General features: G+C 40.5%; 1 protein-coding gene across 1 annotated transcript in view; it reads right to left on the bottom strand.

The window, feature by feature from the left end:
- LOC131691941 (membrane-bound alkaline phosphatase-like) overlaps positions 1–18,890 on the bottom strand; it is a 46,783-nt gene that overhangs the window by 26,369 nt on the left and 1,524 nt on the right. The window contains exons 2-3 of the mRNA XM_058978721.1: positions 5,833–5,967; positions 4,545–4,737 (exon numbers count right to left, since the gene is read on the bottom strand). Coding sequence (XP_058834704.1) covers positions 4,545–4,737; positions 5,833–5,967 — 328 coding nt within the window. The remainder of the gene's footprint in view (positions 1–4,544; positions 4,738–5,832; positions 5,968–18,890) is intronic.

Below are 18,890 nucleotides of genomic sequence, written 5' to 3'. Positions count from 1 at the left end.
CGAATACATACAAAATCAGAACACCGATTAGGGTGGACAATTTTCCGTCTGAGTGACAGTCACATTCAAAAACTGAAGGGCATGATGTCGAGTTTTATATGACTCTTTGTTGAGTTACTTCGGCGAACAACGGAATCAAGTACGTTGATACGGCTGATCTAACAAGAAGGATTGTGACGGCTTGTGACGTTACAATGTCACGAAAACTAGGACCATGCAGAAGACGGCTTGCAGCTTACTGGTTAAATGAGTAACTCAGTATGCTACACGCTGCTTGTCTTAGAGCCAGAAGGCGGACTCAGAGCGCAAGATCGGAGAGTGAGAGAGGAGCGCAAGCGACGTATCTAGAAGGTAGGGACTCTTTAAAATGGGAGATCAAGCTTAGCAAGCCAATTGCCATAAGTAGCTGTGCTGAGAAATAAACGCCAATTCCTGGGGGACGCGTACTGAATCGTCATGACGAAGACGAGGGTCCATCGACACCAGCTGAAATATGCCCGGGTAAGCTAAAGATAATCGTTGAGGGTCTCTTCCCGAATCACGATTCAACTACCTGGTCACCGACACCGTACGGCGAAGAAGAAGGAGGTAACACAGTCGAGTGGCAAGTGACTAACGACGAGCTCAAAGACACGTCGATGTGACTAAAATCAAAGAAAACCGCGGTCCGGACCAACAGTTACGCTGAAAGCTGCGATCTTGGCATATCCGGACATGTTCAGGATGCTACTGCTGAAGTCTTTAGACGATGGTAGTCCCCGAAATGAGGAAGATGCAGAAACTGATGTTGCTGCCAAATTCAGAGAAGTCACTGGGCCATCCAGCCCCGAATAGACCAATGCCGCAGCGTAGCATAAAAGAATGAGCCAGATTCTGAAGAGCTACTTCCAGAGTAGAGCACTGCTGTACCAGACGAACAAAAGGGCAGAAGGCAATGCGAGTCGCAGCGGGCGTTACTCATGGCTCCATTCTCTGTCCAACACTTTGGAATGGGATGTACGATGCACATATAATATAAATTCGTAAATATTATGAAATCGATCATGCAATGCACGAGTTCATTCGTCGTTTTCTGCAACGAAGTATTTTCGTGCATTGTAAATAGTAAGTTTCGTTCATTTCATGAACAAGAATGCCCGTATGGTGAACGAAAGCTTTCGTAAATTTTACACATTTAATGTACACTGCACGAATGTTATCGTTGATAACGACTTTATTTTTCGTGAATGAAATGAAATGTTTTGTTTATTTTAATAAACGTTTGTGTATATTACGAACGATTTCGTTGGTCGTGCGAAATCTATTCGTTTATCTTAGAAAAGTTTTCGTATTTCTTAGCCTCTTATTGTTTTCAGTCGATCTTTTGGGATCGATGTTTGACAACAACGTTTTTTTTAATTTAAAAAAAATCGAGGTGGCCAAATCGATTTTATTGTGGTACGAAGAAATGGCCGCTTGATGAACGAAAGTTTGCGTAAATTTAACTTATTTAGTTTACATTGCACATTATTTTACATTGCACATTATTATTCGTGAAAGTAACGAAATGTTTCGTTTATTTTAATAAACGTTTATGTATATTACAAACGATTTCGTTGGTCGCATTCGATCTTTTAGGATCGATGTATGACAGCACCGATATTGCTCCGGCAGAGAAAAACTCAAAATTATTCATACAAAATCAACGAGCGGTTCGCGACGGCTCAACTGATTCTGTACTGCTCCAGATTCTGAATCAACTGAAAGCGAAAGAGGTTTAGGAAATCTTCCTGCAACCGGCGGACACGGATACGACTACTAAATAGTCAGACAACAACAATTATCTGACGTAGAGCAACAATGGCTCTATATTGCTCTTTTGACGTGGACGGTTTGACGAATGGTGCTCGTAAATATTATAAAGATATTCGTATATAACAGCGAACGATTCGTTTGCTGAATGAAGCTGTTTCGTAATAAGCCAACGAAAGTCATTTCGTGAAAACCACGAAAACTCGTAATTAAAAATAAAAGTGTTTCGATAGAACAACGAACGATTAATCATATGTACGAAAAATTCGTATATTTTATGAAAGTTGTTTGTACGAAATTAACTGCAAAGCGATTCAGCGGATACAGATCACCATCGAAGGACATGTGAATGCATCGAAGCGTGCATTGAAGCAATTGGGGGTGATAATCGACGACCGATTGAGCTTAAACAACCACGTTGATTACACATGTGAAATGTCGGGTCTTTATCTAGTGTTTCGTCATCGATACTACGATATGGGGCTCCTGCTTGGGGTGCGGCGCTGAAAACCAAGTGAAACCGCGAAAAGCTTCGACTGCTGGTCGTACGAGTTGCGATTGCGTACCGGAGGCAGTATGCCTTGACGCCGAGATGATCTCCATCTGCATTACCCTGACGGAAGATATCAAGTGCTACAGTCAATGAAACGTCAGAAACGTGAGAAAGATGATGAGAATTGATTCGATGGTGACGTAGCAGCAGAAATGGGATAATACGGAGAAAGGAAAGTGGACCTACCCGCTCATCCAAACCTGTCGACGTGGGTCAATAGAAAGCACGGAGAGATGACCTTCCACTTGAAACAGCTCCTACCGAACCACGGCTGCTTAAGGAGTATCTTCATCGGTGTGGGTACGCAACGTCAACACTGTGCCTGGAGTGTGAGAACGTCGAGGAGACACCGGAGCGCCTTTGAATGTCCGAGGTTTGAAGTCTTTGAATCTCCGAGTAGAGTCTTTGAATGTCCGAGGTTTGAAGTGACGTGCAGGGAGCTACTTAAAACGGGAGGACCGGACAGTAAACAGAGATATGATGTAGATCAGTGATTCTCAACCTGGGGTCCACTGGCCCTAGGGGGCCGCGAAGTCATTGCTGGGAGTCCGCGAAGAAAAATATATTTTCCGAGTGCATATTTCAAATCTTGTTTCCTAGCAAATTGAAAATAACATATTGATAGCACACAAAATTGATGTTTATCTGTGGGGGTCTGCAGCAACCCAGTGTGATATCTAAGGGGTTCGTGGTACGAAAAAAGGTTGAGAACCGCTGATGTAGATCATGACCGTCTTACATCGAACAACGGTTTCGGGAGAGCACTCACCGCCACGGAACTCTTCGCAGGTATAAGCTAGATCCACCGCCGAAGACTAGTCGAGTAGACTGCAACAGAGCAGCGAGTATGAGTCGTCGAAACGCCAGCGAACCGGACGTCACGCTCCACGCGAATTCGCCAGACCGACCACGGCACCCCACCGGTTGTTCCGATAGAAAAATAGCGAAAACCAAAGAAGAATCGATATTGGGAAAACTTTTTTCGCTAGGGAACTCTCCGTTAGCGTAAGCTAGATTTACCGCTGGGGACTAGACTGAGTAGACAGCGACGAAACACCACTAGTCGCGGGTCATCGGCGCGCCAGCGCACCGGATACGCTGCTTCACCAGAATCGCCGACCTCGGCACCTAGAGGATTAGCTCGATCTCGGGAGAAATTCTCTCGCTGGGGAATTATCTGTCGGAGTAGGTCAGGTCCATCGTCGGGGACTAGACCGAGTTGTTCGCGAATAAGTCGAGGACTGAATGGACCATCAAAGAAGTAGTGCTAAATGGCCCAAGAAGAGAAGTAAATGGCTTAAAGGAGTTGCGGTGCTAAATGGCACCGGTTCCGGAGCCAAAGGGCTCAAGAAGTTGTAGTACTGAAACCAAATAAGAATCGGTATCGGGAGAACTTTTTACGTCTGGGACCTCTCCGTCAGCTTACAGTCAGATTCACCGCCGGGAACGAGACCGCGTAGACTGCGACGATACACCACCAGTCGCGCCGGGGCTCCAGCAAACCGGAATCCCCTACTCTACCGGAATCGCCGAACTGACCGCAGCACCTGGCTGGTTGGCTGGAACTTCTCTCGCCCGGGAACTTTTCGTCGGAGTAGGCTAGATCTATCGAGTAGTTCGCGAACCAGTCGGAAGCTCAACGAGGAAGTGGTACTGAATGGCACAAGGGAACTGAAGGGCTCACTAAATTAGACAGTCTGAAGTTTTCCGCCCAGATTGTCCTCGTAGGGGAAGAGCATTAATTCTATACCAACAGCTAGCTTTCCTACCTTGACTACCCAAACCCGTTCCCTGAGTTCGTTTTTGAACATTTTTTTCCTGCTCAGAATGTTTTTGAACATTTTTTCATATATATACGATAAAAAATCCATCTAATCCACAACCCCCCCCCCCAAAATTATGAAATCGATGTCGTTCACCTCCCCCTCCCCTGAGACTTAAAGTAAATATAGTAAGAGTTGTGAGTTTAGGTTTGTTAGTTTGTGGATAAATTGCAATCCAAGATAATTCTTTTTGAGTTCGAATGGATGCAGGAAAAATACATCAAATCGACGACTTAGCAAAGTTTTTCGGCAGCGGTTGTGACGCACAAGTCTAATTTTAATATCAAAATCTCATTTGGTTCGGGTCAGATTTTTAGGAACAAAATTATCATCAGTAGAAAGAATAAAGAGTTCAAAAGAAGAAACACAATGCTTACCGACTACTTTTCCCGAATCCAACGCCCATTTAGCGATAGATTCAAGCTGTTTTGTCTTATCAGTAGCGCTGACGCACGTTCCTCTTTCCACCGTCGGATGGACAGCAACTGTCCCCAGGTTTCCTTTGACGCCAGTTAAAAATGCTGTGCCCGCACAAGCACTGTCCGGAACCCGGCTGTCCACACAGTAGGTCTGAATGAGAAAAACACAAAGAAAGAAAAAAAAACATTTACCACACACGTTGCATCAAAACGGACGGAAGGTTTCCGCTGTCCTGAATCCCATCGTTCACATCCGGCACATCCCCAATAATTCATTCCGACCTTTCACCGAAAATGTGTTCCCAATCAATAAAAACTGACAAATCATAAAACATTTTCCACCCAACCCACAATCCGTCGTCCATCGTTATACCCTTCGTAGGATTTTTATTTCGTTTCACTTCTTTCGTCGTTCACTCAGTGCCTTTCCATTTCAGCATGGGCTGGCTTTAATATGCCTGAAGAAGCACTTGTAAACCCCAATTTAATTCAATCGATCAACCTTAAGTGGAGGCAATGTTGCTAGAGTAGACGGAATTTAGCAGGCAATACGACAGAGCTGGTTTTAAAAATTTCAAGTTACACATACTATTTCGTTTGTGTGTATAATAACGCAATAGATAGGGTTTTGTTCAATACTAAGTAGATGAATCTAAAAAATAAAATTATTACTTGTCTTCAAATGAAAATATTTTCAATGGCAATTTTTGCTCATAGAGTGTTGATAACGTTTCTACCGAGAATTAGAAAGTCCAATTTAATTTTTTGCCTAACTCATCATTACTACATAGTTAGTAAAACACGTATATCTGACAGCACTTTCTCCCATCCCACAAATCGAGTTTCCCTCAATTTTTCACTCTGTCGAGGCGCTACCCATCCCCAGTTTGTAGCACTATTTTCCACGTGGCATTGCATGTTATCCACTTTTCTGGATGAGTTGAAAATCACTCCATCGCTGCTTCAACGGTCCGGACAGCGGGAGAAAAAGCGAACACGGGAAACGATTTGTGTCAATAACCACATAAAATATCCCCTGCCCACCTCTCGCACTCTGATGCCGGTGCTGATGCTGGTGCTGGCTCAGCTCAATGTGGGGAAAATGGGCATTTCCAAAAAGTGGTCGAGTCAGATCGCTCCGAATAGTCATGCATTGCGGCGTTCTTTTTTTTCTTCTTCATCCCATTCCCGGAGTGAACAGACACACGGTCATTTGCGCGTATCACGATGACAAAAAACAGCTTACCCTTGCATTACCACTCCATTTGAGCTTTTCGAAAGCGAACGTTGCATTCTCGCCTCCGTTGACGGTTCGTGCGGCAGTGATGGTTGCCTGGGACATCCCGGCACCGACGAATACCACGATGTTTTTGGCGATGTTCTGAAATATGAAAAATATTGCATGAATGAGTAGCGTCGGACTAAAGCCGACTATTCGGTTGAAACTTGGCAATCGGTGTAGTGAGTTAACGTGCGTTTAATGCACTGTATGGGTTCTGATGGAATTTCCCGTAAAACTAGGCCATATATCGATTCGGTCATATAATATTGTGTATTTAATATATTACCTAAACGATACATGGAACAGTAATACAGAATGTTTACGTCTGTTTTCTCTGTTATGGTTATTTATATATTCATTTATTGAATATTTTTTACAACTTATGTATTTTTAAGTAAGGAAATTTGCAAAAACGCGCAAAATCTTTTCAAAATACATAAATATTATAAATTCTTTAATGAATAAGGCTCACTCAGTTGCAAACTTCGTGCGTTCATTCATTGCCGATCTATTTAGTTAATTACTCGGCCTACAATCGACGGAATGCGTATAAATGCGTATAAACTAATATAATATCAAAAATCACCTGAAAACGGTGACATTATCGTTTTTGAGCGCAACGAAATCAAAAGCATGGCTTGTAACAACTGCTTGAAAGTGGTTAATGATTCTGATCGAATCACATGTCGTGGATACTGCGGAAATTCGTTCCACATGATATGCGTCAAGATGGATTATGATGTTCGTGACGTCCTGGGAACCCACCCACGGAATCTATTCTGGATGTGCAACGGATGTGCTGACTTATTCTCAAATGATAATTTCCGTAGAATGGCTTCGCGTTGTTGCGACATAGTGCCTGACGACAATTCTCTGAAATATATATATATATATATATATATATAGTATGACATAGCTGATTTGAAAGTCAAAGCTCTCTCTCTCTGTTAAAGTTGACTCAAAACCGCTATCCCCAACTATAACGCCTTGGAAACGAATTGCTGAATATAATCCAGTTTCAAACACACCTAAGCGCAAACGCGAAGATGATTCGCTCAAAATAAAAATTCCTAATATTCGTGGATCCAAAGCTGCGTTTGAAACAATAAAAATAATTTCACCACCTGAGGAGCTGTTATGGGTTTACTTGTCAGCATTCGATCCCAGCACGACGGATGAAGAGGTTTCTACCCTTGTGAAAGATTGTCTGGGGGAGAATCTGCAACCGAGAATAGTTCGTCTAGTTCCTAAGGACAAGAATCTTTCATCTCTGAGCTTCATTACTTTCAAAGTTGGCGTTAGCAAATCATACAGGGATAAGGCTCTGTCCAAAGACTCTTGGCCGGAGAACATCTACTTCCGTGAATTTGTGACCAATTCAAAAATCCAACGAACTATCATCAGGATTGCGGCGGAGAAGAATCCATCTGGTGGTGGACAGTAGCGCCAAGCTATTCTGGATAAACTCATCTGTCCAACTTCTTGTACCCTGGCGAGCGATCTCGGTCTACCTGACGAATCGGCGACTTCTTCTGTGTCAGGTAAAGCCAAGAAGGGTATATGTCCTTCCGAAGCAATACAAGATGCTGCACACCCTCAATGTAGATTTCACTTACAGTCTGCTGATGAACACAACTCTACCGCCGCTGTAAATCTTCAATATCAAAAACAAAATTTTGATCCCATCGTAACGAGCACGTCTCTTCATAGCACATTCAGCTCTACAACGATCACAGAAGGACTAAGCACTCTATGCTATGCTCGTATGACTCATCGCACCCTGGGACGCTCTATGGAAGCCCTTGATCCCCCTGCCACAGTCGAGCCATTGCAGCCAGCGTTCACCAGTCGTCCCGGTCCTGTGTGCAGGAGTGGTGAAGGGGTTTTCCAAATCGATACCAACGGCAAGTACGAAACTGATTTTGTTAATGCAAGAAATGATCAGCTCCTCGCTTCCAGTCAATCGCGGCATTCAAACCTACACATATATTATCAGAATGCCGGTGGTATGAATTCAGGAATCGACGATTATTTGATAGCAAGTTCGGATGAATGCTTCGACATAATCGCCCTCACAGAGACGTGGCTTAGCGATAGCACTCTGTCAGTGCAAGCATTTGGTGCCAACTACAATGTTTTCCGTACTGATCGCAGCTCACGAAACAGTCTCAAGGCTACCGGCGGCGGGGTACTTGTGGCTATCCATCGTCGATTGAAAGCGCAACTGGTTGACGATACTTTGGGCGTCTGTGTCGATCAGGTGTGGGTGCGAATCAAACTGGCTGGCTACGCACTTTTTCTTTGCGTGGTTTATCTTCCACCGGACCGCACTCGCCATTCGACATTGATTGATTCACATACTGAGTCACTGGAACGGATTTCCGCTGAAGCAAGCCCGGTTGATGAGATCCTGATTGTTGGCGATTTCAATTTCTCCGGATTAAAATGGCGCTCTGCTTCTGACGGATTTATGTTCGCTGATCCCGAACTGTCATCTTTTCATGATGGTATCACCAGTTTGCTTGACTGCTACAGTCTAAATCTGCTGCGCCAAACGAATAATGTGGTGAACGAGAACAACAGAATCCTTAATCTCTGTTTTTCGAGCAAATCTGACTACGCGCCAAATATTACCGCAGCACCATTCCCCCTGGTAAAGACTGTTAGACACCACCCTCCCCTGCATATAGTGCTTGAAGCGATTCGAGTGAAGCATGACTGCAATGCTTCTGACACCGTCAGCTATAATTTTAGAAAAGCCGACTTTAATAGGATTATTGACTTCCTGTCGAATATCCACTGGACTGAAATTCTCGACAATGATGACGTCAACGTTGCAGTGCAGACCTTCTCCAATGTTATGAGCTATGCTATCGATCGCTATGTACCCAAAAGAAGTGGCATTCAATCTAAGCACCCAGCGTGGCACACTGTCGAGCTGAGACGGTTAAAAGCGACTAAAAGAGCCGCTCTGAAGAAGTGCTCCAAGTTTGCGGGCTACGTGCTGCGACAACACTACGTTCATGTTAACCAAGTCTATAAAAAGACATCGAAGCGTTGCCATGCCGATTATTTGCGAAACGTGCAACGTAAGTTGAAGTCCGAACCTAAAACATTATGGAAGCATATAAACGAGCAAAGAAAGGAATCCGGGTTGCCTTCAACGATCAGCTATGGAGGACGTATGAGCTCTAGTTTACAGGAGATTTGCCAACTATTCTCTGAAAAGTTCGCGAGTGTTTTCTCCAACGAGAAACTGACACCGACCCAGGTTTCACGCGCGGCTCTTAATGTACCTCAATCATACCAGTCTTTGAACTCTATCAATATCGACAATAATATGGTACAACTGGCGATTGGCAAAATGAAGGCTTCAACTTCGGCAGGCCCAGATGGTATACCAACTATTATTCTAAAAAAATGCTCTGCCGGTCTAATTGAACCTCTTTGTCATCTGTTTCAATTGTCGCTAACAACCGGAGTATTTCCCGAACTCTGGAAATCCTCCTTCATGTTTCCAGTTCACAAAAAAGGTGATAAAAAGGTAGTTGACAACTACCGTGGTATTACAACGCTAAGCGCAGTTCCTAAGCTGTTTGAAATGACTGTGTTGGAACCCATCTCCAGCCACTGCAAACAGTATATCTCCGAGACTCAGCATGGATTTATGCCGAAGCGTTCAGCATCTGCGAATCTTCTGTCGTTAACAACATATGTTACAGATGCCATGTCGGACGGCCTTCAAACTGACGTTATCTACACGGACCTTTCAGCTGCTTTTGACAAGATTAATCACGCTATTGTAGTGGCAAACTTGGATAGACTTGGCTTTGGTACTAATATTCTCCGTTAGATGCAATCGTATCTCAGTGATCGTCGTCTAGCAGTCAAGATAGGTGATTGTGTATCCGAAGAGTTCTTTGCTTCATCTGGTATTCCACAAGGCAGCCATCTCGGTTCATTGATTTTTCTTCTGTATTTCAACGACGTCAACTTTTGTTTAGAAGGACCACGGTTGTCTTTCGCCGACGACCTCAAGTTATACCATAGGATCTGGAATACTGATGATGCAGCTTTCCTTCAACGCCAGCTGGTAACATTTGCGGAATGGTGCGAGTTCAACCGAATGACCCTAAACCCCAAGAAATGTACGGTCATTACGTTCTCGAGGAAAAAACGCCAATTCGACTTGATTACTGTCTCGCTGAATTCACGATTGACAGAGCAAATTGTGTCAAAGATATCGGAGTTTTTCTCGATGAACAACTGACGTTTAAACAGCATATCAGCTATATTGTCGCAAAGGCATCACGCTGTTTGGGGTTCATAATGAGAATATCTAAGCACTTTTCAGATATTTACTGCTTGAAATCTCTCTACTGCTCACTCGTTCGATCAACTCTGAAATATTGTTCAGTTGTGTGGAATCCTCATTATCTTAACGGTGTCGGTTTGCCCTTCGTCGATTGCCTTGGAGCAACCCTCACCAGCTGCCAAGTTACGAAAGCCGGGGTTTGCTCATTGGACTCGACACATTGCAAGTGCGGCGGGATCTATTCCGTGCTATGACGATTTCAGATATTTTGCAAGATCGAATTGACTGCCCCGAGCTTCTCAGTGCGATAAATATGAACGTTCGCCCTCGCGCCCTTCGCAATTATTTATTCCTCCGATTACCTCTTCGCCGGACTAACTATGGAGTAAACGGTGCCATCATTGGTTTTCAGCGGACCTTCAACAGAGTGTCATCCGAGTTCGATCTTCACATTCCACGTAGCAGATTACAATTTGACTTTTTAAATAGATTAAGAAATTAGCATTAGGACCACACTGTGTCTGTTGATATCAATTATAAATAAAAAATAAATAAATAAACGAAAACACGAATCGGGTGCCCCAACTATTGCCATTGCGTTGAACAAAGATGGCAAGATCTGACCAACGGCTTCAAATGGACAGGGCGATAATATAAATAGGGCGAAAATAAGTTCACTACCCTGCATTACATATCATCAATTCAACTTTTGGACTTAGCGTCAGCCCGGTGCATTATTCAAGTGCCATGGTTCTGAAGAAACGAAGTCCAAAGGCAAACACCTGGACTAATTATAGTTAGGTTTTGTGCCCTTCATGCATAAAGACGGTTTTAAACCAATTTTCTCCTCAGAGATTAAGGGGGGCGTCTGGTGTAGAGAGCAAAAATAATCGAGTTCATTTTCATCCGCTTAATTGTTAGTATTGAACCTCTAGAAAGGTCTTCCGCAATCTCGGTGGCGTCTCGCTGAACTTCTTTTGTATTAAACAACCATGCATTCCACGCGCGTATTTGCTATAACACACGTAGATTTCAATCTATCGGCATCAATTTTCGAAAAACTGAGAGCGATAAAAAATACAGTGTAAACAATACACTCTAAACTACGTCTATCCAAACTTTTAAGTAAAAATACGCATTGGTTCATTTTCTACATCCTTTTTTTCGTGATGCAATTTGATGTAGGACACCCTTTTTCGTTTATTTTGTTTATTTTAGGAACAGGGAAAAGCCTCCTGGAGCTGAGCTTCTTTCAAATTCGCACTCCAGAAAGCATAAAACCTCCTCATTTTTTGTACCAACAGATGACAAATATCTAAATGATACATTTCATTAAATAACTTATAACTAAATAAATTATCATTAACATAGACTTAATAAATCACTACTGTTTAACCTAATGCTATTAAGATAGGGATCGTCGAATCAATCGTTTTATGATATCGCAAGACAGGTGATAATCGAAAACATCAGAACAACGATTAAATAGACGACACATACTGGTGAATGGTTCATTGTAGGCGTATTTGGTTCTGGCAAGAGGGATTCGCAAAAATTGACAAGCTGAAGGAGGGCTGAGCAGCCAGTTCTTGATTGAATTAGATCAGCAATGAAAAGTGCTTTAGAAACATCTCGACTAGCTGACAGCAGATCGACGTCGATAAGTAGACAGCGGTCCTGATAGCTTGGGCGATTTAGCGGGTCCCTCCAAGGTAAATTACGAAGGGAAAAGCGAACAAATTTACGCTGAATAGCTTCTATGCGCTGGATGTCAATCTGGTAATAAGGTGACCAAACAACAGCAGCGTATTCGAGAGTAGAGCGAACTAAGGCACAATACAGCGCGTTTAAGCAGCGAACATCGACAAAATGTTTAGTAACGCGAAAAATGAATCCTAAAAGCTTTGAGGCCTTGGAAATAACATATTCTGTATGTGACTCTAAAAGTTGAGTTTGGAATTTAAAATAATTCCTAAGTCCTTCACAGAAGTTTCTCGCTTGAGAACAGTTTGCGAAAGAGATGACTGAACACTGAAGCATTTAATACCATCCTATTTATCTTACACCAGTTTGAAAACAAATCTAACTGCTTCTGTAGGAATTCTACATCTTCAAGCTTTTTAACTAGGTGGTATAGTTTGAAGTCATTGGCAAAAGATAGTTTCAAACAGTCTATTGCGAAGTTTAAATCGCTAAGATAGAGCAGAAATATGAAGGGTCCGAGATGACTGCCCTGAGGAACACCAGAGCTGACTGCAAAAGAAGATGTAGTATGGTCTCCAAATATGACTGAAGCAAATACAGAAAGAACCACTGAAACCGAGCCTGTTCAGTTTTGCTACAGTTATTTGATGGTTAATTTTAACGAAGGCTGCGGTGAAATCGGTGTAGATAGAGTCGACCTGTTGACGTACTTGTAATGATTTTAAAATGAAAGATGTGTAGGATACTAGATTCGTGGAAGCTGATCGATTAGGCATAAAGTCGTGTTGAGTTTCTGATATGTAGTTTGAGCAATTATGGGCGATAAAATCCAGAACTATTAACTCAAATAGCTTAGATGCAGCACATAATGCAGAAATTGCGCGGTAATTCACAATCCACTTTTTGAAGACTGGGAAGATATACGATTTTTTCCATGAAACCTAAGAGAAGAGAAGACAATCGCGTAGCTAATTTGATCCAATCCTAACCTCAATATTGAACCAGCTTCTGATTGGTAATTTTGCCAGCCATGAGCGTTCATTATATTTACAATCGGGATGAAAAACAGTGCTGCTGAATCTATTCTGGCTACTTTTCATACACATCAACATTTCATGCAAATTCAATAAAAGTCCTGAATGAGGATATAGTGACGTGTATTGTTAAGAGACCAGGCATTGTAATTCTCTCTCACTCACGCGAGAAGAAGCTTATCTGATGTTCAACTTTTCCGAGATAAGATGAGTCGCAAAATTCTCCGTCTCCACAAATAGCGTGAGAATGATTTTCCGGATAAAATTTATTTGACTTTTTCCTTCTCACCGGAGAAGGTGATAAAATTTTAATTTCGTGGAAATCAATAAAAACTTTAAAAAAATACACTTAATTATAAAGAAAAGCGGCAAAGAAATATGATAGACTTGTTTTTTCGTGTTTTGGAATAACGACAGGAAAGCAGCAAGCGAAAAAAGGATACCGTGATCAACTCATTCACTCATTCTCCGGCTGTTTTATTTATCCGGAGAAATAACACGTTGTATTTATCCGGAGAAGTTGTGTGAGTGCCAATAACTTTTCGTGTGAAAATGTGAGTTTTTATTGTCGCAGTAGCAAACTATCCGGGCGCATTTACTCATATGAGCGATAAATGCAATGCCTGTAAGAGACACATGAATAAAAATTAAATTTAATTTTTGAATGCAGCTAGCATTGTAAATTCTTGGTACAATTATTTTCAGAAAGTGTAAAAAGCATTAAGAAAATTAAGAAGAGCAAGAAGCCTGTTGTCGTCTCTTCTCTTAGCATGAAACGGGGAAAGTTCCCGACTGTAGAGATATATTGAAGAGTATTGCTAATGGTACGAGAATACTATTTGAGCAGTTTTTCAGTACTACGGATGGAATACCATCAGGTCCAGCGTACGACGATGATTTCAGCCTGGAACATGCAGTGTTCACCATGGTGGTTGTAATTGGTGGATGCGAGCCAATAGGAGAACGAAGAGGGACGTTGTTGGCGGCCTCGGAAACCTATTCATTGGTTAAGGTTTCATCGGACAGAACAGTGCGGAAGTGTGTCCGGAACAAGTTCCGTATATTGGGTAAGGATGATGCTTCAACTTCTTCGAGTGTCATGAGAATTGGCAGTCCAATTTCCTTTCTCTGTTCATTGACATGGTTCCAGAATCTTTTGGGGTCGGTTTAGCGTTTTTCTTTTTCTCGAAACCGCGTTTTTTAAATTGGCGAACACGATAACTCAAAAACTAATCAACGAATTGACTTGATATTTTTTATGAGGATGCCCAATATGTGTAGCCTATCGATGAACTACAAAAAACTGAATAACAAATTTTTTCTCCCTAATATTTTAAAGAAAAATGAGCAAATTTTGCAGGAAAATATGAGATTTTTCGGTTTTTATGAAACCATTTTCCGAAACTCGAACTTTTTCTATTTATTTGTGGTTCATCGACTAACTACAAGTCTAAGATTTAGAAAACTTATTGAATTTCCCGTATCAAACAATTTTATCGAGAGTTAGCAAGTTCGCCGCGGCGTTCGTCGACTTGGCAATGTTTGGACGTCTACTCTTTGGACGCTCGTAAATGTAGCTCTGTGTAACTGAAAATAGTTTTTTTCGTACACAAGGAATGTTTAAAGCGATCCTAACATTACACAAAAGATCCATTGTTGTCTTGCCTTTAAAATCGTAATACAAAATATCTTTTGTTTTGAGTACTTTACACCAGACGTTCCTCTTAACCCTATCATGCCAAACTTTTTTCTAGTGCATGTAGGGTTTCAAAACTATTTTTCCTTCAAAACGGTGGGGTCAAGAAATGCGAAAAACTTGTTTTCATAAAGACACGTGCTTCTCTCGCAGTGCTGGAAGCTCCTCAATTGTTACCTTACAATGCTCAATACAATTTTTCTAGAATATTTACAATAGTCCAATTGCATTGAAAACGTTCCCAAAAACAGTCTAAGTTGATAAGTTTCATCAGTTTTCAATAATATTGCAACATAACGAAGATATATGAAAAATTTATTTTCTGTCGCCAATGTAAACTGTCCCTGGCAGCACTGCTCCATCGGAATCCAATCAGACTAATTGTAATAACTTCAGTTCTAGAGCCAGTGCAGTAAAATTTCTTTTCATTCAATTGAAACTGAATGAACGCAGACAATCAGTCGTCTACGGTAGCATTCAGATTCATTTAACGCATCAGTTGCTGTTGATCTGAAGCTCGGTTCATGGCACTTCACTCACCGTTGCTTTCAAATGAGTCGCAATTCATATTCAACCTCCTTCGTTTGATCGTCTCAAATGAATAGATCCGCTTTCAATTTACCCAGTGAGCACCAGTCAAATGAGATCCGGGTAAACCAAAGACAAGAAGAACTGGCTTCATATTTTTGGTTATCTTGCCTTTCTTGTGCCAGATGACAGATGAGTGTATGCAGCTAGCGAGGTTGGCAGTGCAGCCAATTTCAATGTCATATTTAAATATATTGCTATAGTACACATAAAAATGACCGTATTATTAACACACATTTCGCCAACATTTATCTGGTACTAATCAATCCAACATTTTTATCACATACATACTACTTATTTCTAGCAAATTTGGCCAGCATAACAGCCTATCAGAATCAAATTTGCAACAAAAATATAATAGCGATGAATTTACTACCAAATAACGTTTTTCATTGCAACCAGTTCCAATAAGCTGTTATTACTAGATTCATTATTTTTCGTCTGAAATCTGCGAATTTAAGAAATTTTAAAAAAGAAATATGTTAGCATAATTGTAAAAAGCTGTCAAATTCATTGCTGAAATGAAATCTGCAATTGAGCTATTTTCTTTCCACCTCTACCAATATTTTCCTGTACACAATTCCGATGACATGATAAAGGGATAAAACACTTCCATACTGGTTCTATAGGAGCACATAATGAACACAGTCTACAGACACGAGAATAGTCGATGTTCTCTTTCAGAAAGAATTCGAAAAGATTTTGCTCGATATGAATGCTATAAACAGGTCATAGCGAAAGTGAGCTTATTGATTTGAAGTAACTAAAAGTCGCCAGTGGTTCATAGGAATGGCTCACTTCCATTAGCTGAGACCGTGCTAATGTGAGGTTGTTTTTCAATAGAAACTAAACAGGTAAAAACGTCAAATGACCAGAACCTGTTATTCAATTGACAGTGAACTCCGAGGGACTCAAACGAAGACGGCAGCTGAATTCAACTGATATAGTGGTGGTATGCTTACAGCGAAAGACTCGCAGTTTCACTTGAAACGAATATTTTCGTTAGAAATTGATATTTTACCGCACTGTCTAGAGCTGATCCTTGTAACTGTTAATACTCAAATGAAAGGCAATAGTCACATTCATTAGCGTTACTTGTTTTTGTGAGCAAATCTTTCCTCAATCACAAGTTATAGCTGTTTAAAAAGGTTGTCCACAAACAACATGGGCATGAATGGGTTAATAGAGCAACCTTTGTGGTCAAATAGGCCAGAAATTTTGGAAACTTCAATAATTTGTCTTCGGTTTTTTGTCGTATGCACTGAGAGAATATATTCGTATATTTGCTTCAAATAAGTTTCGTACGCACAATTTCAGTGAAATATTTGAATTTTTCGTACATATCATGAAACAATCGTAGTTCACCCGGAAACGATTTTAATTATAATTCGAGACTTTTGTGGGTTTATTTCTAAATAAACAATGATCGATAAATTGGACTTTGAAAATATAGTCTTCGAAATGAATGATTGCAAAACATTTAGTCTGCGATTTCCAAAAGGTTTCAATACTGTGATAAGCAACTGTAACTGGTATTAGCTGTAGTTGACATGTGACATGGTAATGTATTCCTTTCAAAACATCTGATTGAAATTCGGACGAAATATGCGGAAGGGTAAGGGTATACCAGTGCTTTCCAATGATGAAGATGCAAATTTCCAAGTAGGTATCTAGTTGTTATTTCTATAATGCGTGAACGAGTGCCACTACAGATTCTCTTGATGGGTTACGCTATTGCTCAAGTTTTCACATTTAAATCCCGTATACCCTATCTTTGATCCCCGAGGAAACTTTGAGCACGTGAAGCTTGTTTCAATAACTGTACGATAAGAAAATTCCCTTTAACAGTATCATCGAAACCAAAAACAATTTCCTGAAAAACTTCGGTTAAAGTATTTTGTATATTTACAAAGTTTTCGCTCGTTATTTCACTTTTCGATCTAATGATTCGACTGATCAAAGTTACCCCAAGGGCAAAGATTGCAAACTCAAAATAAAATTATTATATTTTTACGCTAAAACAAAATAAATCACCTAACAATTTGAATCTATGGGTATCATTACCTGCTTTAAAAATACAAACAGTTACATCTAATTGATATCATAAACGTTATTCGAAAATCGTTTGAAACAGTGTTAAATGTTACCCTATTTCTCGCTAACCCGAATCAAACTACGGTTCTAAACTACGTCACAGTGAGGCAGGATGCCACATCCGTTGCACGAACTTTATTGGGCTCTAGGTATGTATCATGGAAATTTGGTGTTTTCGACATAGTATGTTTGATAAAGAAAGCATTATTTTGAGAACTTTGGTTCCGATTTAGATGAGCAAAAATTAATCTAGATCACCTCTCACGATGTGTTTGGTAGAACAATTTTATTCGAAAAAAATCGGCATCGCTAAAACTTCAGCATGTGATAGAATGGGCTTTTCCCTTTCATTTTAAAGTGAAATTAAAATATTCTGTCGGGGGTTCCAGAACAACTTTTTATTTTAAAGTTTTTTTGTTTGAAAACTTAAGTTTTTCAATGAAACTGGTTCACAATTTTGCCCCTAGGTAGACATTCAAATATTACCAAAAGTGAGAATCTGAAGGAAAATTTCATTGTGTACAACTGTTTAGAAAACTACATCGCGATCTAAAATCGCCAGAGAAAGCTATTAAACTGTTATCAAAGTTTCTAGATTTGCACGGGGCCTATTCGTTCATGCCCATGTTGTTTGTGGACAACAACGTTTTCAAACAACTATATCTTTTGATTGAGGCAAGATTTGCTCACAAAAATAAGTAATGCTAATAAACGTGACTATTGCCTTTCATTTGAGTATTAACAGTTACAAGGATCAGCTCTAGAACTGAAGTTATTGCAATTAGTCTGATTGGATTCCGATGAAGCAGTGCTGCCAGAGACAGTTTACGTTGATGACGGAAAAAGATTTTTTCATATATCTTCGTTATGTTGCAATATTATTGAAAATTGATAAAACTTATCAATTTAGACTATAATTGGATACGTTTTCCAGGCCATTGGACTGTTGTAAATATTCTAGGAGAAGTGCATTGAGCATTGGAAGATAAAAATTGAGCAGCTTCTAGCACTGCGAGGAAAGCACCTATCTTTTCGTATTTCTTGAGCCAACCGTTTTCAAGGAAAATAGTTTTGAAACCCTACTTGCACCAGAAAAAAGTTGGGCATGAAAGGGTTAAGAAGCTTTATTCCAAAAACATTTTTATTTGTAAATAAATGGATTGCCTAATTTTAACAGTGTGCTCAGAAGAACGTGAATGCTAGCAAAGTCCCACCTTCAAGCGTAAAAACATAATTCCAGCTTTCACCGTTTTATGCGCACCAATGAAATTTTAGGAGCATGGAGATATAGAGAAGAGTAGATAAAATTTGAACGAAATTAAGACTCTTTTGAAAGATGCTGGGCAATGCAGCAAAATGAAACAGTTTTTTTCTGTCACAGATATATTTGTTTCTTCTTTTTTCTTCTTCACTCATTCTGGAGTATGCTTGATGTAATCTTGAATCAACCTTTTTGCTCGTTAGCATCTTGTGGGATATATTTGGCTTAATTTTTAATTTTATATTTGATCATCCTCGGTTAGATAGTCATTTGATTTGATTTCGATTAAGAATCCTGATTGACAGTTTCATGAAGGATATAATTCGATGA

The sequence above is a fragment of the Topomyia yanbarensis genome, chromosome 3 (assembly GCF_030247195.1).
Source record: "Topomyia yanbarensis strain Yona2022 chromosome 3, ASM3024719v1, whole genome shotgun sequence".
Classification (NCBI taxonomy): Eukaryota; Metazoa; Arthropoda; class Insecta; order Diptera; family Culicidae; genus Topomyia; species Topomyia yanbarensis.
The sequence above is the reverse complement of the archived record's forward strand: the minus strand, read 5'-3'. Positions and strand labels throughout refer to the sequence as shown.